Here is a 27,977-nt window from a genome sequence, read left to right on the forward strand (position 1 = left end):
AGGAAAATAGAGGTAAAACAGTCAAAACCATGAACCTACCCCTCATAAGTAAATGCACAAGAGGTAATCAAAGTCACTGTTTAAATCTTTTTTTTTGGTAATTAATTTTGTCTTATGAAATCATCATTGAAAATGATGCTTTTTGTTATGTTTGTACTGATCGAAATAAATTTCATTCATTCATTCATTCAAAATGTCATTTTTTAATGTCTGTGTTCTGGCTGGTTCTGATTATCCATGCAAATAAAATTAGATAGCGCTGCAAGCAGAGAACCTTCTGTTGAAGTCAGTAACTTTGAGCTAAACTGGGCAGAACAGCATATCAAGAGTCTAATCAATTCATAAGTATTATCTCTATGTACACTCTGCTACTTATCTATTAAAAACAGGACTTAATAAAAGTGCTTACACATATGAGATTACACAATATATATATATTGCTTACATCAATATACTGTTGTAAATTCAAACAATTTTGTGAATTCACTCAGTCTCTAGACAGATGGAATTTAGTCCGAACAAGAGCAGGGTGATGTATTTTTGGAAGTCAAATGGTAAGGCCGTAAGAAATATTGATGTAAAGGGGGGTCCTGGGGTTTAAGTCCCGCATTCCATGAAAGTGGATAAGGTAGTGAAGAAGTCTTTAAGCCACATGGTTTCTCTTCATTTTCCTAAGGAATCTCATCAGATCACTTTTTCATTTAGATCAGTATGTCACTACCTACAGTTGGGTCACTACACCAGTCTACATGGATAGAAATGCTTGAATTCAATGCACTCTATTCATTGACTGAGTTGTTGCAAAGTAGCATTTGAACCACTATTTTCTATAGATATTTCATTTAGGTTAGAGTCTGTAACTTTTGGTTGACCAGCATTTGCTAATTACAGATCCCCGTAGTGCCTCTCAGTCCATTTGGCCGGTAGTCTGCTCAGCTGGGGTTCCTACATCCCCCACAGCATAAGTGGATCTCAGAATAAGGTGATGTTCATTTGTCAAAACACAGTCCCTTTATCTGACTCACAGGATCCATTCTACCCAGGAAGAATTCATGCCTTTCCTCTCTAATAAGTATAAGGAGATTCAGCATGTCAGTGAAAATTCTGGCAAACTTTCAGTGAAAAGTATTCTGACTGGTTGCATCATGGCCTGGTTTGGAAATTCTAATACACAGGAATAAAAAAGTAAGTTCCCACTCTGATTGATGCAACTTCTTAATCTTGGCACTTGCAGATTCCTGACATATTTAGATATATGAAGTCACCTTACATAATAACACCCATTGTTGCATCTGTGTAACTACATATACATATCAATTAATTAAAGCATGCACGCGGGAGATGGCTTTAACTGGTGTATTCACATTGCAGCGAGAGAGAGAGAGAGAGAGAGTGCAGATCAATATGCATGCGTAGACAACAGATCAAGTTATCAGTCCATATATAGTGCTAAGAGAAGTCATTGCTTTAAAAGAAAAAGATCCATACTTTACACTTCCTCCCCCTTTAGATTAATGTAACATAAAGCTGTATATGTACAGAACATTCAATTTCCCTTTCACAAACCGTATTCAAATAAACATGCTTTCACACAATAACGGTCCATAACGAACTTCACTATACTGCAGATTCAGTTTTTTGGTGACACTGTTTCTTTTAGGATAGCGCCTCTGGACCTGGGAAGTGGCATCAGGCTTGGCAGGTGTCTTGTCAAAGAAAACATTCTCATTTGCCGGTATCATTTTGCTGTCAGTGACATGATCATCACTGAGAGGTAAGTCGGTGACTGTAATGTGTCCGTCTTGTTGGGTGCAATCGACTCAGGTGCGTTCTTTGGTTGAGCATCCAGTATCTGGTCCACATGACATGACATCTCCATGTATTAACATCAACATCCACTGTGTACATCAGTGGTCCAGTTCTTGTAGCTATCCTACCGGGTGTCCACTTGTCTTCTCGGTAACCACGCGCTTGGACTTCCTGTCCATCCTGGAAGCTCCTTGCTGATTTACTTGGCAACTGGTTGAACTGTTTACTCTGTACTTCCCTCCATAGGTCTAGTTTCAGAAGGTCTATGCGAGATCTCAGATTCCAGCTCAAACAGCATTGTAGGTGTTTGACTGGTTGTCACAAGAATAGAGTTCTGATACACAAAAAGGAAATTGTCCTTCTTGTGCTTTAGAGAAATGTCCTCCTTGTCCATCACTTTAATGGACCTCTTGAAGGTTCAGATAAAGCTTTCAGCTAACCTATTTGTCGTTCTGTGGAGATGAGACGACTTGGAATGTCTGATGCCATTTTTCTTCATAAATGGTCTAAGCTCTTCTGACGTGTATTGTTTTCACAATTTGTTCAGGCAACCCATTTCTGGTGCAGATAGCTCTCAGAGCCGAAAGAGCCTTTTCTGATGTTGTTGATTTCATCAGTACGATCCCTAGCCATTTTGAATGAGCATCCACAGCGATCAGAAACACGGGGTCCATTAATTGGGCCAGCAAAGTCAATATGTACTCTTTGCCATGGCAATAATGGTCACTGCCACAGGTGTAACAGTGCCAGTAGGGGTGCATTTTGAACTTTTTGGCATCCTGAACAGGTTTTGGTCAAGTCTTCTATCTGTCTATCTATCCCCGGCCACCACACGTAACTTCAGGTGAGACTCTTCATCTTGACTGTATCCAGGTGTGCTTCATACAGATTCTCTAACACTCTGGGGCTCAGTTAAGAAGGAACCACAGCACAAGATCCACACATCATCATTCTTTGACATACAGACAGTTGGTCTCATCTCACTGAGAACTCTGGAAACGTAGGATTACCATGAGCAAGCCACCCTTGCATGGTGATGTCATAGACTTTTGACAATGTCGGAACATTCCTTGTTTCTCTTTGTATTTCAGAACTTGTTACCGGTAACTGGTCCACCAATGCAGTGTGGAACACCTCTGCTGGATCACAGAATGAAGATTTTCTTCTTCACTTGCCAACAGTGGAAGATGTGAGAAGCATCAGCATTGCTGTGTTGTTTGGTACCCTTGAACTCTGCGTCATAAGAGTGGGTTCCTAGGAAAAGTGCCCAAATATGCAATGGGGTAGCAGACGTACCGGTTCCTGGGATTGAAAATGGACACAAAGGCTGGTGGTCTGTCACTAGAGAAAACTTTTGTCCATAGAGGTTGTGGTGGAACTTCTTTATTCTTCATACTAGACTAAAAGCCTCTGTACGTAGTTGCGTCCTGCACACGTCAGTGATCTTGAAGCAAACGCAATTGGACGTTCAGATCCATCTTTCATAGTGAGTGACAAAATGGCACCAATGCCATAGGGGACACATTGCATACCAGTCTGGTGGGCAGAGATAGGTCATAATGGGTGAGCAGTTCATCTGATAATATTAGTCTCTTTGTTTTCTTGAATTCTCTTTCACATCTTCCTGTCCATTCCCACTTTGTTCATGGGTGCAGCACTACAGCATTGTTTGGGAGGTAACATTCTATTCCTGGGACGAATTGGTGATGAGTACAAACCTGAATGTTAGAGAATATCACCAAATGCACCAGTTATGGGATGATTACGTGATGAGACAGTGAGAGGAAAGAGTAAAACAATACAGAGGAAGCTGTCAGGGATGCTAATATCCTTGCTAACAAAGGGACGTGTGAGTAACTGCATAATACATAGTGAAAGATGCACAACTAACAAGATTAAAGTGAAAGTTAACATGGCAGTGACTTCAGTTGGGAAAGTTGACATATTTGATAGTGCTAATGAAGACTGGGAGTCATATATTGAGAGGGTTGAACTGTATTGTAAGGCAAATGGTGTGGATGAGGGAAAGAAAGCTGCCACACTTATTAATTTAATGGGTGCTAAAACATAAAAGCTCTTACAGAAGGCCAGCAAGTAATCCGTTTGAAGAAATAGTTACAATTTTACAAAATCACTTGTGCCCTAAACCACTGGTAATAGCTGAGAGATTTAGATTTCACAAAATGGAACCAGTCAAAGGATGAAAAGTTTCAAACACTAAACTAAGCAAATGCATGAAGTATCGAAGTGTGAAACAGAATCAGACAAAACAGAGTCTGACAAAGGTGAGCTGTCATGCCTAGAACTGCATAGTACTACTGAAGCAGATCACAAAATCATCTGGCTCACAATAGATGTGTCTGGTGTAAAACTGAAAATGGAGTTGGATACAGGGTCAGCTTTGTCTATAATTCCAGAGGCTGACTACAACAGACTGTTTTCTAAGCTACCATTAGAGAAGACCTCAATGATGTTAAAGACCTACAGAGGCAAAAAAAGTGTCTCCCAAAGACAAACTGAAGGTGAATGTGATGTATGGAGGCAAAACACAGCAGTTAGAGCTTTATGTGTTAAAACGTGGAGAACCAGCACTTTTTTGGATGTGAATGAAACATAGAAATATAGAAAACCTACAGCATAATACAGGCCCTTCAGCCCACAATGCTGTGCTAACATGTACTTATTTTAGAAATTACCTAGGGTTACCCACAGCCCTCCATTTTTCCAAGCTCCATGTACCTATCCAACAGTCTCTTAAAAGACCCTATTCTATCTGCCTCCACCACCATCGCCGGCAGTCCATTCCATGCACTCACCATTCTCTGCGTAAAAAACTTACCCCTGCCATCTCCTCTGTACCTACTTCCAAGCACCTTAAAACTGTGCCCTCTCGTGTTAGCCATTTCAGCCCTGGAATAAAGACTCTGACTATTCACGCAATCAAATCCAACTAGACTGGTACACAATCAAAGCTCTCAATGAGTCATCAACAGGCAATTGCAGCTGCTTAATGCTAATGAGAAGGTGTTTGAGAAGGGGGATCGGTATGAAAGCCAGAATTGAAATGGATGAAGTTGCAACACCAAGATTGCATAAAGCGTGGCCAGTGCCTTATGCACTATGGCGTAAACTGGAAGCTGAACCTCAGAGTTTCGAGGCATTTGGAACTCTCTCCAAGGTTGAGTAGAGCAGTTGGGCCATGCCCATTGTCCTGGTGATCAAGAACGGAAAAGCTGGAGCCATTCGCATATGTGGGGATTTCAAGGTGAGCATCAGCCCAGTGCTGTGTACTGTGCAGTACCGCCACCACAAATAAGAGATATTTTTGCTTCTTTGACAGGCATGGAGAGGTTTACAAAGTTTGACTTGGCACAAGCCTATTTGCAAATGGAGATTGAGGGAGTCAAGCAGGAAATTCCTCAGAATCAACACTCACAAGGGACTGATCCTGTATAATCATCTCATTTTTGGCGTCACATCAGCTCCAGCATTTTGGCAAAGATCAATGGACCAAGTGTACCATGATATCCCAGCTTCATTACCAATTTGTTGTGACCGTGGAACTGCATATCAATTAAATAAAAACACTCACACAGGAAATGCCTTTAAATGGTGTATTCACATTGCTGCAAGAGAGAGAGCAAATCAATACACATGCATAGACAACAGATCAATGTGCATAGGTAAGTTAACAGTCCATACATAGTGCTAAGTAAGGGGAGTCATTGCTCTATAAGAAAGAGATCCATACAGTAATACCCACAGCATATTGACACCAATATTCCATTGCAATCAATTCAACATGAAATACAAGAGAATGAAACACTTTTGTTTCGCATACGCAGTCACTCAGATGGCAACTGATACATTTATGTATTCTACAAAAGGTGAATTCTGTGGATAATTCAAAGGACACACTTTCATCAGAACTGGAAAAATGAAAAAAATAAGGAGGCATTTAATTTGTAGAAATTATCGGGGGGGGGATAATTAACTCAGCTGCATTGTGTGCTGCATTTCTCATGACTGCTCTATAAGTCTAGCAAGACATGGATGTGGCCTACAAACCATCAATGCTAAAGGTAAATTGAAATTCTAAAAAAAAACCTGAACCACATGAAACAACATTGCTTCTCCTAGTTCCACAACACTCTTCATGGCTCCAGGCACCCACCCACTCACTCTCACTTTCCACTTACTTTTCTTGTCCTCTTCTCTCAATATCCTTGTAAACTTATTTGCTTCTTTGGCTGTACACGAAGATCACTGCAATAAGTCAAGCAGTCAGGTGCTAAAAGCTAAAATAGAAAAACTGCTTGATTTTAAGTATGGATTTAAGAGCCTAAGAAAGAGAAACAGCTTATATATTCTGGATAGCAAAGGCAATTTATATTTTTTTCACCATAGCAAAAATATTTGGAGTATCTTTTATTATTTGAAATGAAAATCCACAGTCTGATCTTGAACATTAAGGAGCCAAATAATGCCAAAGAAAATCACACCTCACAGAGCCTAATTATTGCTACTATGACAGCAATATTTAATTGTAAAGGGCAACAACTTTGAGAAGAATGCATACATATCACAATAGACCAATTTCCAATTATAGTAACACAGGAATCCCCAGGCATGTACACTGGATGGGCTGATCCCCAATGGTGGAGGGGAAACGTTGGAATGAAAAGATTTGTAATAAATCAGGCAAATTTTAAAACAGGTATCCAATCACAAAGGCTAAGCAGGAAAAATGGAAAGCTCAAAATAAAGGTAGAAAAATGGGGCTCAGTGAAATGACCCCACCCAGCCTTGTCAAGGTCAAGTTAATGTGCTGTGGTCAGTGTGAATCAGAGCCTTATATATTTATCACTGACTCCTCACTGAAACATTTACAATTCTGCCAATGTGTGAACGTCATTATCATGCAATGGTATTATAACCCTAAAAGTGTATACCGTGGACAATATACTTTATTCTAATGGATTTGAGTTCAAGTTAAAATTCCCATTTAGCAGCTTATTGTTCTCATAAGTGTTTCTACTTTGCTGGGTATCTTGAGTCCTGATAAAGGTTGTCAGCCCGAAATGTTGACCGTTTATTCCCCTCTATTGATGCTGCCCAACTTGCTGAGTTCCTCCAGCATTTTGTCTGTGTAGCTTATTATTCCACTGTTTATTTCCTAATTCTGTTTTATTGTACATCATTTTTCCAGTTGTATTCTTGAGACCGTTCACCTAGAACAAAAGATTAGAGTTTCGTCTCTTTCAGGATGTCTGAAAATAATTTATAGCCAGTAAATTAACTTTTCAAAGATATGCTCACTGTTGTAATTTAGGGGCTATGGCATCAAGTTTAAAAACACCAAACAACAACCTAATAATGACTGGATCATCTATTTTTAGCTACATTGGTTGAAAGTAAAACATTGTTAGAATTCTGGGCTAAGTCACTTGCAGCAGAAAATGAACCATATGTCCATTCACATTTGTAGGAGCCTCAGGTTAATAACTAAGTAGAAAGACAGTGACCCCAGCAAGTTCCTTAGTTCTCAACTGAAATGTCAACCTAGAATTTTGTCCTTGGAGTGGAACATGAATCGAAACTTTTTGAGTATGAAAGAATGCTTGCCACTGAGCAAGGGGTGATTCACTGAAAATACCAATAACTCTAAAATGGCATTGCTTCTTTGAAAAAAAGACATCATGCTTCTGCCCTGCCTGTACGCATTTAGACTTCGAAAAATTATCACTCTGGGTACATATTTCTTCCACAACTGGAAGATATCACGTAAAAAAATTCCCATAAATGATAGTGAAATTGGACCAAGCCTTATTTTTTTGCTGATTATAGAAATATTGGCCTCTGGGGCTTATGCTTTAGATGGCTTCAGCTTGACATAGAGCAGATGAAAAGATGGAAATCTTTTTGGTGATTGATGTGAAATTCTTGAATCTATCAGACAGCCATTTTCCAGCAACTACCGGATGGATTTAATCACAAAGGTCACGAGCATAGCTGCAGTCTGCTGTGAGCTCGGGAACCAGTCCTGGAGCTCAGTGGCATCCTGACAGCTGTAGTTGCACCTCCTTCATGAGTTTTATTCACTCGGCCAATCCAAAAAGTAGGTTTTTCCTGAAGCTCCTAGATCATGCAAATTGCCCAGAAGTGAAAAGACACGAACAGCTGCTTCCTCATACTCAAAAGTCTTCTGCCTGTAAGTACCAAGATGAGAACTATATATTCATAATCTAATTTACATTGATAGCAGAATCTTGAATAGAAATTATCAGCCACAGCCAATACAGGCAACAGAGTTACTCAAGCTGTATCAACTAAGAAGGCTTACAACAATGCAAGATGATCACAAAACAGATCTATATAATTTTCATCTGACAAAAGATTATATGTGCAACAGAGAAAGTTCAGTAAAGATTGATATGATTGATTTCTGGGATGCTAGGTCTGTCTTATGAAGAGAGATTAAGTGGAGCAGTCCTTCTTTAGAGCTAAGAAGAATAAAAGATTACCTCATTAAAGCATGCAACATTTTATAGGAGATGGCAGGATAGATGCAAAGTGAATATTTCCTCATCTAAGCGGCCAAGAATAAGTCACATTTTTAACATACAGGGTACTGTAGCCTATTTACGACTGAAATCAGGAGAAATGTTTTCACTCTCATTGTGATTCTTCAGAATTTTCTGCTTCAGAAGGTTATGAGGCCCAGCATAACAGAAGTTCTTAGATTATAGAATACTAAAGAAATTGAGGGATCTGGAGATAGGGCAGGAAAGTGGTCTTGAAATGGAAACAGCCAGAAGGTGGAGAAGGCTCACATGGTTGAATAGTCCAATCTTTCTCCTATTTCTTTTATTCTAGTGCTGATATATTAATCAGAAAACCCATCTCGATCTCCCTGGCTTGCTCATTCACTAACAACCACAACCAGCTGTCACGTAGCATGCAACTTCCTTCGTCTAATTTAAGTCCTTTGCTTCCAGTGTCCATTTCACAAAGAAATCATTTTTGTGTACGAAAGGATGTTTTATGATTGGCCTTATATTAATTTTTGGTAGGTTGAACCTACATCAAGTTGCCTTATTAATTTTATTTCTCTTCCTTTTCCAGTCTTTTTATTAATTTTCAAAATTATAAACATAGCAATAATATTAATAAACAGAGAATGGGATTACATTATTGATAACTAACATTTGCAAATATAAAATTGCTGATAGTACAAGTATGTTAGATCTCCCAAACTCTAAATATAATTGAATATGGTAAAGGATAAATGGGAAAAAAAACGAAAGAAAAACACCAATCTGGAAAAGAAAAAAAACACACACTAAATTAAGCTAAGCAAAACTAAAACAAAGTCGGGCTAACATATTACATCGGATACAATCATTAATGTCGTTAACTCTACTCCTCTATCTGTATATTTTTAGTTAAAAAAAAGGATTCGAAAAAGGTCAAACTACATCATATGAAAAGGTTGAATAAATGGTCTCCAAGTTTCTTCAAATTTAACCAAAGGATCAGAGGTACCACTTCTGATTTTCTCTAAATTTAAACATGATATAGTTTGAGAAAACCATTGAAATGTAGGAGGATTGACCTCTTTCCAATCAATAAGATAGATCTTCTAGCCGTTAATGTAAGGAATACAATCATCCGATAATTAATTTTATTTCTCAATGTCTCATTAACACAACTAAGCTTGTAATGTTGGTCTAAAAATGCCACAGTAGGGTAGCGGTTAAAGAAATGCTATCACATTTCGGGGTGTTATAGAGTTCCGAGTTCAATTCCAGTGCTATCTGTGAGCAGTCTGTACATCTTCCCCATGGAAGATGTGGGCTTCCTCCCACAGTCCAAAGACTTATAGGTTAGTAGGTTAATTTGTCATCGTAAGTAAACCTGTGATTAGGTTAGGGTTAAACTGATTTGTCGGGGATCACTGGGGCAGCATGACTTGAAAGGCCAGAAGGGCTTATTTCCTGCTGTATCTCAATCAATAAATAAATAAAATTACAAGTAAGTTGTGTACAGCAATCTTCTACAAAAAGAGTCCAATCATGATCATATAATTAGATTATTTTGTGCACAGGACACAAGGGAGAAATCAACATTTCCCCAAGATATAGCCAAGAGATTTTTCTACCTGAGCAAGCATGCCAAACCTTAGCACAACTCCTCATTCGACCCTGACAAGCAATATTCTTTCAGTAATGAATTGAAAAGTTAACCTACGTTCTTTACCTACATATTTCTGGTGTGGGGGAGTTTTCGGAGCCAAGAGTAAACAGTCAAAGTTTCGGGCCAAGACCCTTCATCAGGTCCTGATAAAGGATCTCAACCCAAAACGTTGACCGTTTATTCTTTTCTATGGATATTGCCTGGCACGTTGAGTTCCTCCAGCATTTTGTGTGTGTTGCTCAAAATGTTGAGTGTTATGGCACATTAGTTACTGTGGGCTTAAATGCTTCAACTAATATGATGTAACATAATTACTGCACCAAATAATATTTCTTCAAAGCCAATTCCTAAAGTGTAAATAACCCCTACTGAAATCAATAAACAATCTCATAGATTGTAAGACAAATATTTAAAAACAAAGGTCCAAGTTAATTTTTTTAACCAAGGAGGATCTAATGCTAGTTCTAGAGAAAGCTGCATTTCAAATTACTTTAGGTAATTTTCTGAAAATGAAATATACTTGCTCTTTGAATGGAAAAGAAATAAACAGATTGATGCTGTAATTTCAAAGAGAAGAAATTTGGGCCTGTTTAAGCTCCCTATGTGGAAAGGAGAACTCATTGCAATTCCTCAGAATGAGGTTACAATTACACAGATGCAGGAAAAACAGGACTAACTTTTTTTCTCTTTTCTTTTTGTATGATCTGGCCTATTGCCCAGGACCCACAGCCTTGCCATTAGCAACACAGTGCACAGAAAAATAAACTTACTCTGATTTTATCTGCTTCTGAACTACCACAGTTAGCAGTTCCCTTTTGTTCTCCCCCACATTCCCTCCTAACTAAATCTAACCTGTGTTCATTCCTTTCCAATTCTGACAAAGGACCCCAAACTTAAAATGCTAACTATTTCACTTTCCAAAGATGCTGCCTGACCTGTTGTGTGTTTCCAGTATTTTCTACTTTTTCAGCACCTGCAGTTTCTGTGTTTTCAAGTGCTAGGAAATCTTGGTTATGAGCCACCAATGGTAGACAGGGCTTGGATCAACTTCATTTGCAGTAAGTATGACAACATTAAATCCGCAACTGTCAAAAAGAATCCATCTGTGCATTCTCGATTTGCAATGGGAAGTGCTGAGTGGAATTTCTGGAGGGGCGTCATTAAACCCAGAAAACTACAAAATTGTGTATTGTATTCTAGAAAATGACACTTAACATAAAAGAAATAGCAATAGTCTTTTATTGGCAGGTAAATTAAAGCAGGTAGTAAACTGAGGAGTGCGGTCAGTTACTGTAAAAGAAAGTGATCAATAGATAGAGGGACAAAGTATATTTAGAATATTGTGGGCATACAAAAGTCTGCAGAAGTTATTATCTGGACCATGAAAGCAATTTGCTGGAGGAACCCAGTGAGCTAAGCAGCATTTCCTGCTTCTCAGCACTGGAGACTGAGGGGTGACTTTATATAGCTGTGTGAAATCATGAGGGGCTTAGATAGGGTGGATGAAAATATTCTTTTTTTCCCAGGGAAGGGAGACCAAAAAACAGAGGACTCAGGTGTAAGATGAGATGTGAAAGATTTAAAAGGGAACTGAGGAGCAACTTCTTTTTGAAGATTATAAATTAAGAGTATTAAATATTAGCTTTATTTGTCACATGTGCATCAAAATGTGTCATTTGTGACAAATCAAATCAGAGAGAATTGTACTTGGTAGCCAGTAAGTGCCACGGCCATATCCATGCTTCTGGGGACAACGTAGAATTCCCATAACTCACTATCCATAACCTGTTATGCCTTTGGAACGTGAGAGGAAACTGAACTACTCAGAGGAAACCCACACAGTCACGGAGAAAACATACAAACTCCTTACAGGTAGTAGCAGGACTTGAACCCTGATTGGCGATCACTGGCACTGTAACCGCATTACTCTTACTGCTATACTCATGTGGAGGTGAGTATATGGAATGAGCTTTCAGAGAAAATGTTTGAGGCAGGTACATTCAAAAGGTATTCAGATGCGTATATGGTTGGGAAAGGTTTAGAGGGATATGGGCCAAACCTGGACAAATAGGGCTACCTTGATGGGTACCCTGGCTGGCTTTTTCCCCAATGTGCATTTCTCTATGACTTTGGATAACTGGGGCCACAACTTGGACATTGCTATGCAGAGTGAAATTTCCAGTTTTGCAGATGACACAAAGGGAGTACACAATGTAATGAGGACAGCTAGTAATAAAACACAGGAGGACATGGATAGGGTTAATATGTGAGTATGCAGCATGTGAAAATTAAAACCAAGGAGCATAAATATGATGCACTTTAACAGAAAGAATAAAAAATAATAGCCCGAAACTGGGTTTGAAAAAATGTATGCTTCTTTTAAATGTATCATTCCCACAGAAAATGTGCTTTGCATTTGATTTGAGTGTTTGTGTACATTTTTAAAGAAGTATGGCCCTCTGGGAAAATGGAACAGCCAGAATCTCTTGTCATTCCTCTCGTGTGACGACATCATTAACATATAGCCCATTAGCTTCTTGCACAGCAGTTGGAATAAACCTTCGTTGTCCACAATGAATATAACTAGGAAAGCATCACACATTTGGGAACCATAAATAAAGGTGAAGGTTTGGTGCTAGTAAACAGTCAATAGACTTTAATTTCACTGGTTCTCCCAACATTGATTCATAGATGCTGTTCTTTTGCAGGTAGGCCACACTGAAAAATAATGCAGCATTTCTACACTTATTGACATGTCCTCTGGCCCTAATAAATACTCTGGCTCCTTTGTGACAAGGGACTCAAGTAGATGTCTGGAGTTGGCCACAGCATAGGGTCCATCAGGCCAACAGTGCATTGCGATTACCACTTTTCCATACTGATATCCCCTCCCCCAAAAAAATCCCTTTACACTTTCCCCTCCCTCTCAGCTTTCTATCCTCCTTGCCCTCCCCTTCTGTTTACCCTCACTGCCTGAGCGGCTGCCTCAGATGAGCTCCACCCTCACCCTCCAGAAAGTGGCCTAATGATTCAATCTACTGTGAGCTGGTGCAACAGCTAAAAGCTACAAATTCAAAAACTGGCTTCCAGTTATTAATATACCAGTTCAGTAACTTTTTATTACTGCCTGATTTGACATATGAGCATACATTTAGCACATACATGGATATAAAAAGTGTGCTGGAACAGAGGGACATAGGGTTATGTTTAAAGGCCTGAAAACTGCAATTCATGCAGATGTAACAGTTAGTGAAATGCATCTGATACTGGGATTCATAAACAGGGACTTAAATTAAAACAACAGACAAGTAATTTTGAAACAAAACCAAGATACTACAGACATTGGAAATCTAAAATAAAAATAGATAATGCTAGAAATAAACAACAGATTGGGCAGCATTTCCTGAGGAAGAAACAGAATTAGCATTTCATATCAACAACCTTTCATCATAAGTTAAGTTGAACTCATACAGAATATGGGTCAGCCGACTACCTCCACTTCTGATCTCTGCACTTTCAAAAGAATGTGAGGATCTTGATAAGGTGCCGGGATTTGCTGGAATGGATTCTATGGATGAGGGACTATATTTTTAAGGTTTGATTGGTATCAATATGTTGGGTCAAATGCCCACCTTCTCTGGAGAAGCTAGTGAAACGTTTCTTGAAAAAAGATGGAGGTATACAAGATTGGGTCTGGTTTAGGTTATCATTCCCCTTAGTAAATGGTTCAATAATCAGGGAACTTAAACTTAAAATTTTGGTTAAAAGATACAAGGGAGATGTGAGGAAAGTGGGGGTTTTTTACACAGACATTAGGAACAATCTGCAACTCACTTCTTTTAAGGATCATGATCAAAGTTAATTGGACAGGCACTTGAAGTAATAATGTACAAACCTATGTGGAAAGATTAGGTCCATGGGATTAGGGGATTTGCTCAGATAAAGCCTGCAAAAGCTTGGATGCACCAAATTGCCACAGAATGATATAGCTATTCAATTATTCTAACTCTATGATCATGTGATCTACAGCATGTGAAATGATCACAGCTTGTGGCATGGAAAAAAATGAAGTGTATTCAGGTCAATGTTACAATAGTGATGGAGAATATCAATAAGCAGGCCAGGCAAATTGGGAAAATCAGGATGGTGATGGATCCCAAGAGTGGGAATCTGCAGAATGCCAATGAGATGGCTTTTTAGAGCAGATTAAGATTGAGCCCACTGGGGGAAAGGCAATTCTGGACTGGGTGTTGTATAATGAACCAGATTTAATTAGGGAGCCTAAGATAAAGAAACCCTTAGGAGACAGTAATAGAATTCATCCTGCAGTTTGAGAGGGAGAAGATAAAGTCAAATGTCTCAGCATTACAGTGAAGTAAAGGGAATTTCAGAGACATGACAGAGGAGTTGGCCAAAGTTGCTTGGAACGAAAAGAGTTAACATAAGAAGACCATTAGATGGCCTAGGCCTGTAATTGCAGGAGTTTGGAAGAACATGGGAGGATCTCATCGAAAACTATAAAATATTGAAAGGTCTGGATAGGTCTTAGACTCACCTCTAGTAGATGAGTCTAAGACCAGAGGGCACAGCTTCAGAATAGAGGGGCTTCCATTTAGAACAGACAGAAGGAATATCTTTCACCAGAGGGTAGTGAATCTGTGGAATTCATTACCACAAACAGCTGAGGAGGCCAAGTTATTGAGTATATTTAAAGTGGAGGTTGATAGGTTCTTGATGAGTCAAGCCAACAGAGGTTACAGGGAGAAGGCAAGAGAATGGGATTGAGAGGGAAAATAAATCAGCCACGATTGAATGGTGGAGCAGACTCAATGGACCAAATGGCATAATTCTGCTCCTATGTTTTATAATCTTAAAGCTTTATAGATTACAAAGAAATAAGATACAAAGGGGTAGGGGAGGTATAATTTGTCCATCTCTGCTGATCACCCCATCCTTGACTAAACTGTTCCACCGTGAACACGATCTGTTATGAGTCAACATGATGCTTTCAGATCAGGTCATGCATAGCACATACTTCTGCCGCACTGCTCAGGTGTGTTTCTAAATTACAGGGGCTAGCGACCCTTGTGCCTGTTCTATGTACTTGACATATGAATTTTTTGTGTTCTGTCGCTGAGCAGCAATGAACCATCTGATTGGCCTATCAGAGTTCTCTTTGGGAACTAGTTGACTTGATCAGCATTTCTGATCTGGCTATTGTTCACGATTGCACTTAATAAAAAGAAAGAAACCATCATTTTTAATAAACTCAAAGACAGCTCCAGCCATGGATTCAGTAACAGTTGTTCATAAATGTCTCTTTCTGGGATTAAGACATGCAGTCATACATATACATTGCTGTTCTTTGTTCTTTTTTCCCACATTTTTAATTTAGGTTTTATCAGCAAAGCTAACATGTCTATTAAGGCAACATCCTTAATTGTTTTTGAGAAAATGATGAACTATGACAAACCTCTGGTTGAGGAACTCACACAATATAGTTGGATGGGTAATTCCAGAATTTAGGCATGCAATGATAAAGAAAGAGCAAATATAGTTCCAAGTCAGGATGATGGTAACTCAGACAGGAACCTGTATATGATGGTGTTCATATGCACTTGAAGATTTTACTCTTGGCAGTGCAGATCACTTAGTCGATGAGATACTCAGGAAAGTACTCTGGGTGATAACTGCAATGTATTCTGTATATGGTACAAATAACAGTCCAACTCTTGCTTGTGCCTTGTAAATGGTGGAAAGAATTGGAGTGTCAAGAGGTAAGTCTTTCACCACAGGATACCTACCCATCTTCAGATTTCCTCATGCAGCCACAGCATAATTAGTTTGACTCTCTGTTGTTGGAAATGGTCATTGCCAAAACTTTTATGATGCTAATGTTAGTTACCATCTACCAGCTCATTGATCTGCTTCATTTGCTGTAAATGTTGAACATAATGCAACCGTCATGATATATTCACTCTTTTGACCTCATAAAGCCCCTGAGTTGTAAGTTTCCATGTCCATTAAGAAGCTGAGAAATGAAGCAATGCACAGCATGTTAGAATAGCTGGCGTATGGATAAGGTGTGAACTGTAGGTGTAGAGATGCAAAAAATACTAATCGTGGGAAGGTGAAATTAACACATAAATAACTTTTGACTGATAGGTGGTGTTGCTGAGTAATTAATGGGAGTGGGGTTCCTCAAGCAGAATCCATTTCTAGGAATGCTGTTGATGGAATGTAGGCAAATTCAAGTCATTGAAATATTTCACTGCACTGCATTTACTTCTAGAGCTTCACTCCTGGCATTAATTGGTGTATCTATCTGATTTCACTGCCATGTGCGAATACATCTCAAGATCTTCCTGGCCCCAAGGATAGAGCACGACTTTCCGCTGCCAAAAGACTGCACAGCATCAGCATATCTTGCAGTCTGCTCTTTCCCAAATTGGCTATTTTCCATGTCAATATGAATCTTTTCAACAACTTTTTCAGCAGTTCCATCCATGATACACCTCCCTAGTTTTCATCCCATTTACAATAAGCAGGCTAGCACATTCTAGTCTTAATTGGTATTTATCAGTCATGCACACAAACTGGAAACTGTAATCTTGATAAGCAGGCAATAGAAAGTGGGCATTCTGCCTGTATTATAAACAATTAGCACTAGTTAACCTCACAATGTGAGACATGTCTATTTTCCGGAACTATCTAGTTTGTCCACTTTGAATTCGGTTCAGTATTTAGTGTTAAAAAAATATAAATCACAAGCACATACTGTAGCGCTTCTGCGCAAATTACTACTACACAATCATAATACAGAAATGAAAGCGTCCTTTTTAAAAGTAACCCAGTACCTTTATGTCTGAGTCAGGAAGTGAAGGCCAAAGCACTGTACTTACAAGAAAATGAAAGCTTTGTGAATAGAGATAGTATTATTCACAGACATATTTAGAACTGTTCAGATAGTTTTAAGGTTGTATAATGTTGACTTGTAGACCAAGATATTGCACGAGCTGGCACAGCAGCCTGACCTTCACCTACTCATGTTTCTAACTTTGTTCTTCTCTTGATAGTCTTTGCTTTTACTCAGACATCACATGAGAAATGTTACCAGGCCAATAACCTTAGGTAGTAAGCTTGGAAATGGACATTTCAGGCTCTTAACATGGTGGGTGGTCAAACTCAACAAGATTTCCTAGCTCAATTTTAATTTCAGAGGTCAAAAAGTAAAATCTTAAGTTCTTGTTTTTGTAATGCTCTTTGCCAGGACTGGATTCACATAAAATACACTGTTTCCAACTTAGAATAACGATCCCAGTGAACAAGTGATCAAAATTAAAGCATTCTCATGCATGTGACTCAGCTCTGCACCAGTCAATAGATTCGCTTGTGCCAGATGCTTTTAGCAGATTTTTAAATTATCATGCAGTGCTAAACCTGAGGTGTCAGTTAGGGATTGGGGATGAGAATAACATACTTTCACTTGGCAATCAGCTAAAAATGCCTGGTATGAAAATTGCCAAATTAGGGAAAACTGGTATTCTTTATCAGGGCATCGTAGTATAATTCAAATAAACCTCCCTCATGGGAACCCCTCTGCTTATTGCCTGCAATCATGAGTCTCGCCCAATTATTGAAGCAGAGTTCCTCCCCTGGGATGACACCAATTCACCCAGAAATATAACCACTTTAGTGTTCAGTACACAGTTATTGTGACCTGTTATTCATTCAACTATTCAGAATTTTACAACAGAGTCATTTAACTTCCTCAGGAAGGAGTTAATTTGCTAATTATTGTATTAAAGCCTCTGAAATTTACTAAAAGCATTAGAGTTGATTATAATGGATTGATGATGTAATTGGTGACTCCCTGAAAGGTCTTTGACATTTCAAAGACGACGGGTAGAATGATACCTATGGGAGACTGGACTGGGGCTGTTGATTCACTTTCAATATTTCTGAAAACACAATGAACTGCAGGATCGTAAGGCAGCATAACGGTGCAGTGATTAATGTGGGTCCAATCTCGATCTCAGTTTGCGCGTTCTCTCAATTAACTGTCTGGTCGTCCTCAGAGTGCTCCGGTTGCCTCCACTTCCCACAGACATGCTACCTGTTGGTTGCAAATCAGAAATGACCCCTTTGTGCAGGTTAATGGTAGAAAGATTCAAAGGAGAGTTGACGGTTCTATGTGAGAGAGATTAAGTTGTAGGGTACGAGGAATTAAAGAGAAGTGGGAAAGGGACTAATGGCTGGGAGCTGGGAGCCAGAATGGTGTCAATAGTTTGAATGTCCACTTTGTACATAAAATCTTTGTTTGCCCAGATCTTTGCAAAAATGGGCAGACAGTCCATGTGACGATCTGAAAAAAAACAAAGATACTGAAAGCGATCCAACAAAAACTCCACCCGATTTTCTGATTACAGTCCCCAATTTGTTTGCATTAAGCATGCAAAAGGGAATATCAGAACAAGGCATTATTATTGCAGAAACTGATTTTAAAAAAATTTCCAAATAATACCTATCAAGACTGCATGTGAGAGATGGAACATATCTGAGCAACGTGAAGAGTGATAGTTCTCTCATTATCCACATCTTATTACTCATATCATGATTCTAACATAAAGAGACCCAACTAACAGTCAGATTGCAGCTATTAATTTTTGACCATCTACTTTTGAGCTCAATTCTATTAAAACTTCATATCAAGTCAGTCCTACATTTCCTTCTGTCTCAATTGTTAACCACATAAAATGTATTTCCTTTATTATATATCTAAACATAATGTTCTTTTATGATAACATTTTAAATTTGTTTACATCATGTGATAGTACTGGTATGGTAGCAGTTCATCTGCATAGGGATAGAGGAGTGAAGGAGTATCAGCTGATGAATAATTGTGATTTTAATGAGATCAGAACCAAATATACATAGTTCACATTTGACCAATCACCATCGGAAAAGGCAGACATTTTTTTTATTTAGTAGATTACTGCTGAATATGACAAATTGATTATATTTTGAGTCAAGCCTGCACAATCTGAATGCAATTTATGCAATGATAGAATATGGACATGACATCAGTTTCACTTGCACCAGAGTTTTGTACTAAAATAAATGCTGGTGGTAATCAGTAAAGTCATTCAGTATTTGCTGGCACTGCTACTTAGTGACATACTGTACACATAAAAGCATTAAACATTTTACGAAATGAATAGAATCTCTATATTTGAGTCATTAACTAAGCATAGAAATTTTTCTCAGTGTGCTAATATTGCAAAGTGCATGCAGTTTGGAAGTTTCTCGTCTTCCCACAGTGTTAACAACATTAATTCATCAATTATCACTGTTTTCCATCTTCCTCCTATATCTTGTTCAAATATAAAATTTAAACAGTTAAATATGTATATAATCTTAATAAAAGAAACAACACTCTAGAAATCAAGAACTCACCAGTCCTACTTTTCATCTCTCCTCAGAAGCTCAGCTAACCTACAGTAGCTTGCTGGTTGGAATACAAGTTCTCAGGACCCACGTTACAGCCTTTCTGCACCAGCAGCAGCAATCAGTCAGAGGAAGTGGTTTTGTCGACACCAATAGCTGTATTTACCAATTATGGCCCTCCCTCTCGCTGATGGGAGCACCTGTGCTAACTGAACTCCACATTACAGTAAATACTGATTGATAGACTGCACATAACTATACCAAAATAGTAAGGAGTGTAAATACAATATAAACAAATCTACACAACCAAATATCACTTTGTCAGGCACATCTTTAATAAAATAAATGTTGTTTTGGTATCTCCTCGATCCTATTCTGATCCTGTGAGGAATGATATCTCTTTTCCCAAGGTAAATACAATGTAAACAAATCTACACAACCAAATATCACTTTGCCAGGCAGATCTTTAATAAAATAAATGTTGTTTTGGTATCTCCTAGATCCTATTCTGATCCTGTGAGGAATGATGTTCTCTTTTCCCAAGGATTTATAAAATCATTCAGACTGTGAGCAGAACTAGGCCACGACTGTTCTGAATAGATTGTAATCTCATCGCTGTAGTCTTGTAAATTTTCACCCCATCCCACCCACATTCATCAAAAATTGATCTACTGCTGCCTTGAAAATATCAAAGACTGATTCCATTGGCCTTTGAAGAAGAAAGTTATGAAGATTCACATCCCTGGAAAGAGAAAAAAAAATCACTTCGTGACTGTTTTAAAAAGGGTTAATACCCATTAAAGATTAATGGGTATGTGTAAAGTGGACCTTTCTTTTTAAATTCTCCCCCAAAAGGAAGACCCAGGAATCCAGAGGCAGTTGACCAACTGGATAAACAATTGGCATGACGGTAGAATGCAAAGGATGATGATGGAAGGTTGATTCGCAGACTGGTGGCCTATGACCAGTGGTGTGCCTCAGGGGTCAGTGCTGTGCCCATTGTTACTTACCATCTTCAGCAATAATTTGTATAAGAATTTACAGGGCATGGTTAATAATTTTGCAGATGACACTAAAATATGTATTAGAGTAGACAATGAAGTTGGTTATCGGAAATTATAGGGGACCTTGATCAGCTGAGTAACATTACCTCATGGTTCCTGTACTCAACAACAAGAGTTTCAAGTTCATAGTAGTGCTCATCAGCAATGGCCTCTCCTGGTCCAACCAAGTTGACGACACAGATAAGAAAGTTTGCTAGCACCTCTATATCCTCAGAAGTCTAAAGAAATTTAGCATCAGAATTAGAAACAGATTTTATCATCACTGACATTTCTTCTACTCCTCAAGTACCTCATTTGTTCCTTCCTGCTAATAAGTCCTCCTCTGAGCTGGCATGGTAGTATAGCGCTTAGCACAATGCTTTACAGTCCAACAGTCTAAACGCATACTATTTGGTAGGTTAATTGGTCATTATAAATTGTCCCATGATTAGGCTGGGATTAAATTAGGGGACTGCTGGGAGGTGTGGCTCGAAGGGCCGGGTGGCCCATTCCACACTGTACCTCAACCGCATAAATATGCTGCGGAACGTGTTGTTTTGTGGCAGAAGTACAGTGCAATACATAAAAAATAATATAAACTATAATGAGAATATATGCATGACTCAATGTTCTGATGTCGGCTTTTGAGACAAAGATCACAGACACCAGATGCTGCATAGATTTGCACGGGTATAGTTTTATTTCCATTTCAAACTATGTATTCAGCTATGCAGACAGTGAGGCATCATAACCATTTATAATGTTAGGTTTCACCTTGTAGGAACTAAAAGCCTGCAAACCTTGCCATTGCTGGCGTGCAACTGATTGTGTCTCTAATTTCATTTAGAATTGACTTCCTGTTCTTAATATGGCATTCCAAAAGCCATATCTAACCTCTTGTAGAGTTCTGGATTACCAGTTTTGAACACCATAGATCTAGCCCTAAACAGGTTCCTAATTCATCCACAGCTTCTAGTTTGGGTACATACAATATGTTCTCAAAGGCAAGCACTCATCTACATAAGTCTTGATGAAGCTGATGACAACTATGGCATATTCATTCAGATCTGAAGATGAATCCGTGAATAAGATCAAGTCCACCAGTTCAAAGCAGTCCTGTAAACACTTCTCCACCTCCCTTGACCTCTCCACTGGTGCTGTGGTCCTCAGTCTCTACCTGTTTGCCTGGAGTTGAAGTGTAGCCAGGTGATCAGACTAGCCAAAGTGTGGGCTTGGGATGTCCCAGCATGTCCCCTTTGATCCTCACCCATTTTTATGAATGCCTCCTTTCTGGATGCATCACGGTATGGTATGGCAACTGTTCTTCCCATGACCACAAGAAACTGCAGAGAGCTATGAATACAGATCAACACTTCATGGAACCCAGCCTTGCCTCCAGAGAATCTGTCTATACTTATCACTGCCTCAGAAAAGCAGTCACCATAATGAAAGATCCCACAACCCTGGACATTTTCTCTTCTCCCTCCCATCATGCAGAAGGTTAAAAAAAAGGCCTGAAGGCACATAATAGCAGGCACAAAGATAACTTCTATCCTGCTGTTATAAGATATCTGAAAGTTTCCTTAATGCAATAAGATGGACTCCTATACCTAACAATCTATCTCATTGTGACCTTGCACCTTACTGGCTATCTGCACCGCATTTTCTCTGTACTGTAACTCTTCATTCTACATTACCTCAGTGCACCTTTGCAATGAATTGGGCACCACGGTAGCTTAGTAATTAGTATGATGCTAATATAACTCGGGGTGTCGGAGTTCAGAGTTCAAACCCAACGTCCTCTGTAAGGAGCTTGTACATCCTCCCTGTGGAATGCATGGCTTTCCTCCAGCTATTCCTTTTTCCTTGCACAGTCCAAAGACGTACCGGTTAGTAACAATTGGTCATTGTAAACTGCCCCGTGATTAGGTCAGGGTTAAATCGAGGGTTACTTTCAGCATGGCCAGGAGCACCTATTCCGTACTGTATATCTGAACTTTAGAAAATGAATTGACCTGTATGGACGGTATGCAAAACAAGTTTTTCACTGTATTTCAGTTTTAATGATAATAATAAACCAATCTCTTGTTCTGTTACGTGAATTCTTCTATCATGAATAACTTCCTGCCATTGTGAAATCACCCAAAAAATAGAAACCAGCATTCTTGTTCTGATGCTGTTCACAACAGAGTATAAACCAGTCATGTTAAATAAACTTCAGCACAAATTTCTTTAAATATAGCTCAATTCAAAAAATGCCAAGTATCTTGATTTTTCAAAATAAATATAGCTTAAAATTTATTTTAAAAAGTAAAGTGGGCAACAGTGTCCTGGTATTTTTACAACACTGTTTGCATTTATACTGTGAATTAAATCAGCTCATAACCATCAGTCAAAGTCTGATGCTTATGCCGGCATCTGTGGCGTGAAGCAACTGAGAGAACGAGACTACACCACCCCCCCACCCCAGATAGGACGCCAGTCTATTGCGAGGTTAACTCCCAGCATTTTGCCAGTACCAATTTTCAGCTGGGTGGACTGGAGCATTGTGTGATTAAGTGCCTTGCTCAAGGACACAACACGCTGCCTCAGCTCTGGCTCAAACTCGCGACCTTCAGATCGCTAGTCCAACGCCTTAACCACTTGGCCACGCACCATATAACCACCAAAGTTTAACACCAAACATCAATATTTTGTGGTGCCCTGGATCAAAGATTCAAAGATCAAAGTACATTTATTATGAAAGGATATATAAATTACGCAACCTTGAGATTTGTTTGCTTACAGGCAGCCACAAAGCAAGAAACCCGAAAGAACCCAATTAAAAAAAAAATTAAAGACCAGTACCCAATGTGCAGATAAAGGAAAAAAACACAAATCACACAAACAATAGATGTGAGCAACAACATTCGGAACTAAAATTAATACTTAGATCTGAAACCCAGAGCTGCCTGGAGCAGGCCCCAGCTTTGGTATTAGTCCATCATATTAGCGGGTACAGAGCAGCTGGGGGTAGCTTTCATAGCCATGGAGAGAGGAGTGAATATTGTGGGAGAGCAAGTGAAATTTGCTCTTGCCTCTGAGGCCAACACCCTGTCTTTCCAGTATATCACTTAAATTGTCCAAACAGCATATCGTACCTCGCACTAGGACCCAGGCATTGCTGCCATGAAAGGCTTCCGGCCTAGAACACACCACCCAGTGGCTCGCTATAGGTCTAGATTTCGCTGCCCAGCCCGAAACTACTCTCGATTTCTCCAACTTGGTTCGCCACCCAGAGCGATCCAACTTCACACTCGGACCAGTTGTAGGGACACCGAAACTCCCCTACCTCAGGTTCTCCTCTACAAATGGCTCACTCCATCTGCGTCAATTCTGCAGCATACTAGCACGGTTCATCCCTTGAATTTGCTTTGCCTTCACTCGCTTCTTCATTGTTTGTGGTGATAATTTACCACAATCTACTTCATAAGAGGTGCTATTAGTAGTATTTTCAGTTGAATTTCTTGCCAGTGAACTGTTGCATGCATTCGGTAGCACCATCTTAAACCGGAAGATGGAGACAGTTTATTCAATATTAGCAATTTTTATAGGCTCAGTGGTCAAACTTAAAACTTTTTTTTTAACTGAAGCTGAAAATAAATAAGGAGAACTCTTGGAAGTAAAGTTTTCCAATACAAGTGCATTGATTTTAGGAAAAAGACTGAGTGCATCAGTGACTTTCTTCTGCAAAAAGGGAGATAAGAACTAAGTCTGGGTGGCTTATGCAATGTGAATAAATACAAGAACATATAAACAAGCTAACTTGTGGCTCCATTTTAACATTAACATACAGTGCATCTGGGGACCAGGACTGACCATTCAGTCATTAGGTTATTTCAATTCACCTGGTTAATAAAAACACAATCAGCTTCAGTCTCAACATTTACATTTAGATGTAAATTCTATATTGGAATTCCCAAGTTACGCACTGTATTAACAAAGCATCCTTTTCCCAGATGTACCTTAACAAAATGGTAGATGCATGAGAGATTCCAATCCTCCTCGGAAAGACTGGAATCTTGGAATCAATATTAGAGACCCTCCAGAAAAAAAGATGTTTGGATCATATTAATTCCCTATGTAAACTTTCATTGCCTGTATAGAATGCTAAGCTGCTTTTGTATGGTAGTTATTTAAAGGGGACCTTCTCTTGTAGGCATCATCATTGGATAGACACAGACATCAGAATCTAATAAAACCTAATTATTTCTGATACTCCATCATGTTAGTGCTTAATGGAAAAACAATCAGAACAGAGACAGATAACTGACTTGCCAAAGATTGGTTATTTATATTTCCAAGTACTGACATGGTGGAACTTCTTGTCCGTTTCTGTTTGCCCCTGAAGGTGCCTGCACTTACTCTGTTCGGATTGTTTTCTGCATCTGACTTTAGTCATCAATTTATGATTTCTGCTTTATTTTAACCTCTATTTCATTGCTCATTCATAAGAACATAGGATATAGGGGCAGAATTAGGCCATTTGGCACATTGTGTCTGTTCTGTCATTTCATCATGGCCAACCCAATTTTCCTCTCAGCCCCAATACCTTACCATCTCCCTGTATCCCATCATGCCCTGACCAATCAAGAATCAATCCATCTCTGCCTTAAGTATACATAAAGACTTTGCCTCAACAGATGCCTGCGGCAACGAATCCCACAGATACACCACTCTCTGCTAAAGAAACTCCTCCTCATCTCTGTTCTAAAAGGATGTCCCACTATTCTGAGGCTGTGTCCTCTGGTCTTAGATTCCCCACCATAGGAAACATGCTCTCCACATCCACTCTATCAAGGACTTTCACCATTCGATACGTTTCAATGAGGTCAACCCTTATTCATCTGAATTCCAGTGAATACAGGCCCAGAACCATCATATGCTTTTCATATGGCAAGCCATTCACACCAGGAGTCATGTTTGTGAACCTCCATTGAACCCTCTCCAGTTTCAGCACATTCTTTCCAAGATAAAGGGCCCAAAACTCCAAGTGAGGCCTGGCCAGTGTTTTATAAAGTCTCAACATTATATCATTGCTGCTATATTCTAGTCCTCTTGAAATGAATGCTAACATTGCATTGCCTTCCTCACCACATATTCAACCTGCAAATTAACCTTTAGGGCATCTTGCACAAAGACTGCAAGTCCCTTTGTGCCCCATTTTTGTTTTGTATTTTCCCTCTAGTTAGAAAACAGTCAACTCTTTTATTTCTTCTACCAATATGCATGACCAAACACTTCCCGACACTGTATTCCATCTGCCATTTCTTTGCCCATTCTCCTAATCTATCTAAGTCATTCTGTATTTCCTCAAAGCTACCAGCCACTCCACCAGTCTTCATATTGTGGGCAAACTTTGCAACAAGGCCATCAATTCCATCATCCAAATCATTGACATATAACGTAAAAAGAATCAGTCCCAACATAGACCCCTATAGAATACTACCTGATACCAGCAGCTAACCAGAAAAGACTCCTTTATTCCCTCTCTTTGCCTCCTGCCAATCAGCCACTGCTTTATCCATGCTGGAATCTTTCCTATTATACCATGGGCTCGTAGCTTGTTAAGCAGCCTTATGTGTGGCACCTTGTCAAAGTCCTTCTGAAAATCCAAATGCAAAACATTTACCAATCCTCCTTTGTCTATCCTGCTTGTTATTTCTTCAAAGAATTCCAACAGATTTGTCAGGCAAGATTTTCCCTTGAGGAAACCATGCTGACTACAGCCTATTTTATCATGTGCCTCCAAGTACCCCAAAACCATATCCTTAACAATTGACTCCAACATCTTCCCAAACACTGAGGTCAGACTAACTATCCTATTCCTTTCTTCTGCTTCTCTCTCTTTTTGAAGAGTGGAGTGACATTTGTAAATTTCCAGTCTTCTGGAACCATTCCAGAACCTAGTGATTCATGAAAGATCATTACTAATGCCTCCATGATCTGCTCAGCCACCTGCTTCAGAACCCTAGAGTGTATACCATCTGGTCCAGATGACTTATCTACCTTCAGACCTTTCTGTTTCTCAAGAATCTTTTCTCTAGTTATGGCAACTTCACACACTTCATGACCCCAGACACCCAGAATTTCCACCATACTGCTAGTGTCTTCCATCATGAAGATTGATGTAAAATACTTATTCAATTAGTTTGTCATTCCTTTGTTCCTCATTACTACCTCTCCAGCATTGTTTACCAATGGTCCCAAATCTACTCTTGCCTCTCTTTTATGCTTTATGTTTCAGAAGAAGCTTTTGGTATGCTCTTTAATATTATTAGCTAGCTTAATTTTATATTCCATCTTTTCTTTCTTAATGACTCTTTTGGGTGCCTTCTGTTGGTTTTAAAAAGCTTTCCCATCCTTTAACTTCCCACTAATTTTTGCTCTATTAAATCCAAATCAGAATCAGGTTTATTGTCAGCAGGATGTGTTGTGAAATTTGTTAACTTAGCAGCAGCAGTTCAATGCAATACATAATATAGAAGAAAAAAAAACAAAATAAAGTAATAAATAAATTACAGTATACATATATTGAATAATTTAAAAATATTGCAAGAAACAGAAATAATATTTATTTAAAAAGTGAGGTAGTGTCCAAGGGTACAATGTCCATTTCGGAATCATATGGCAGAGAGGAAGAAGCTGTTCCTGAATTACTGAGTGTGTGCTTTCAGACTTCTGTATCTCCTGCCTGATGGTAACAGTGAGAAAAGGGCATGCCCTGGGAGCTGGAAGTCCTTAATAATGAACACTGTCTTTCTGAGACACTACTCCTTGAAGATGTCCTCGGTGCTTTGTAGGCTAGTACCCAAGATGGAGCCGACTAAATTTATATCCCTCTGCAGCTCCTTTCGGTCCTTTGCAGTAGCCTCCATACCAGACAGTGATGCAGCCTGTCAGAATGCTCTCCACGGTACATTGGAGGAGAAGATAGCGGTGCGACAGCAGCGCGCGTGGCCTCTCCGGTGATGATATCTGTTATCTGTCAAGTAAGGGACCGTGCACAATTCTGATTTGATGGAGACAGACATGAGAGTACGGAGGAACATCTGGAAAACTTCCGAAATGCCCGCTTCGCTGCTGCTGCTACTGTGTGGTAACCGGAATCTCCAGAGCAAAAGGCCCCAACTCCTCAGCTTTGCTTGTTTCAGCGGCCGGGGCTAGGTCGAAGGCGCTCAGCAGAAGATGGCGCTCAGGAGGCTGTATCGGAGGGGCTGGTTGGAGGCTCGAAGTTTTCGGACGGACTGACTCAGTGTCAGCTGTGGTAGGCTGCTTCCAAGGCAACGGCAAGTTGACAGTGCCTGGAAGTTTATGGCAGGGAGTTTCTCCCTTTTGCCGCCTGCTATCGGGGACTCGGGAGTCGATCGACTCAGGGACTTTGAGACTTTTTTTACCGTGCCCAAGGTTTGTTCTTCATCAAATTATGGTATTGCTTTGCAC

General features: G+C 39.4%; 1 protein-coding gene across 5 annotated transcripts in view; it reads right to left on the reverse strand.

Moving 5' to 3' along the window:
• LOC134344259 (histone deacetylase 9-like) overlaps window positions 1-27,977 on the reverse strand; it is a 695,601-nt gene that overhangs the window by 520,210 nt on the left and 147,414 nt on the right. The window contains exon 1 of one of the 5 annotated variants that reach the window (XM_063043753.1): window positions 19,462-19,544. The exons of 3 other annotated variants lie outside the window; for them this stretch is intronic. In XM_063043753.1, the coding sequence (XP_062899823.1) occupies window positions 19,462-19,477 (16 nt within the window). In that variant the 5' untranslated portion in view covers window positions 19,478-19,544. Of the gene's footprint in view, window positions 1-19,461; window positions 19,545-27,977 lie in introns of those variants that run through there. One more of the 5 variants, XM_063043756.1, reaches the window with a different exon arrangement.

Source organism: Mobula hypostoma, chromosome 3 (genome assembly GCF_963921235.1).
Source record: "Mobula hypostoma chromosome 3, sMobHyp1.1, whole genome shotgun sequence".
NCBI classification, from domain to species: domain Eukaryota; kingdom Metazoa; phylum Chordata; class Chondrichthyes; order Myliobatiformes; family Myliobatidae; genus Mobula; species Mobula hypostoma.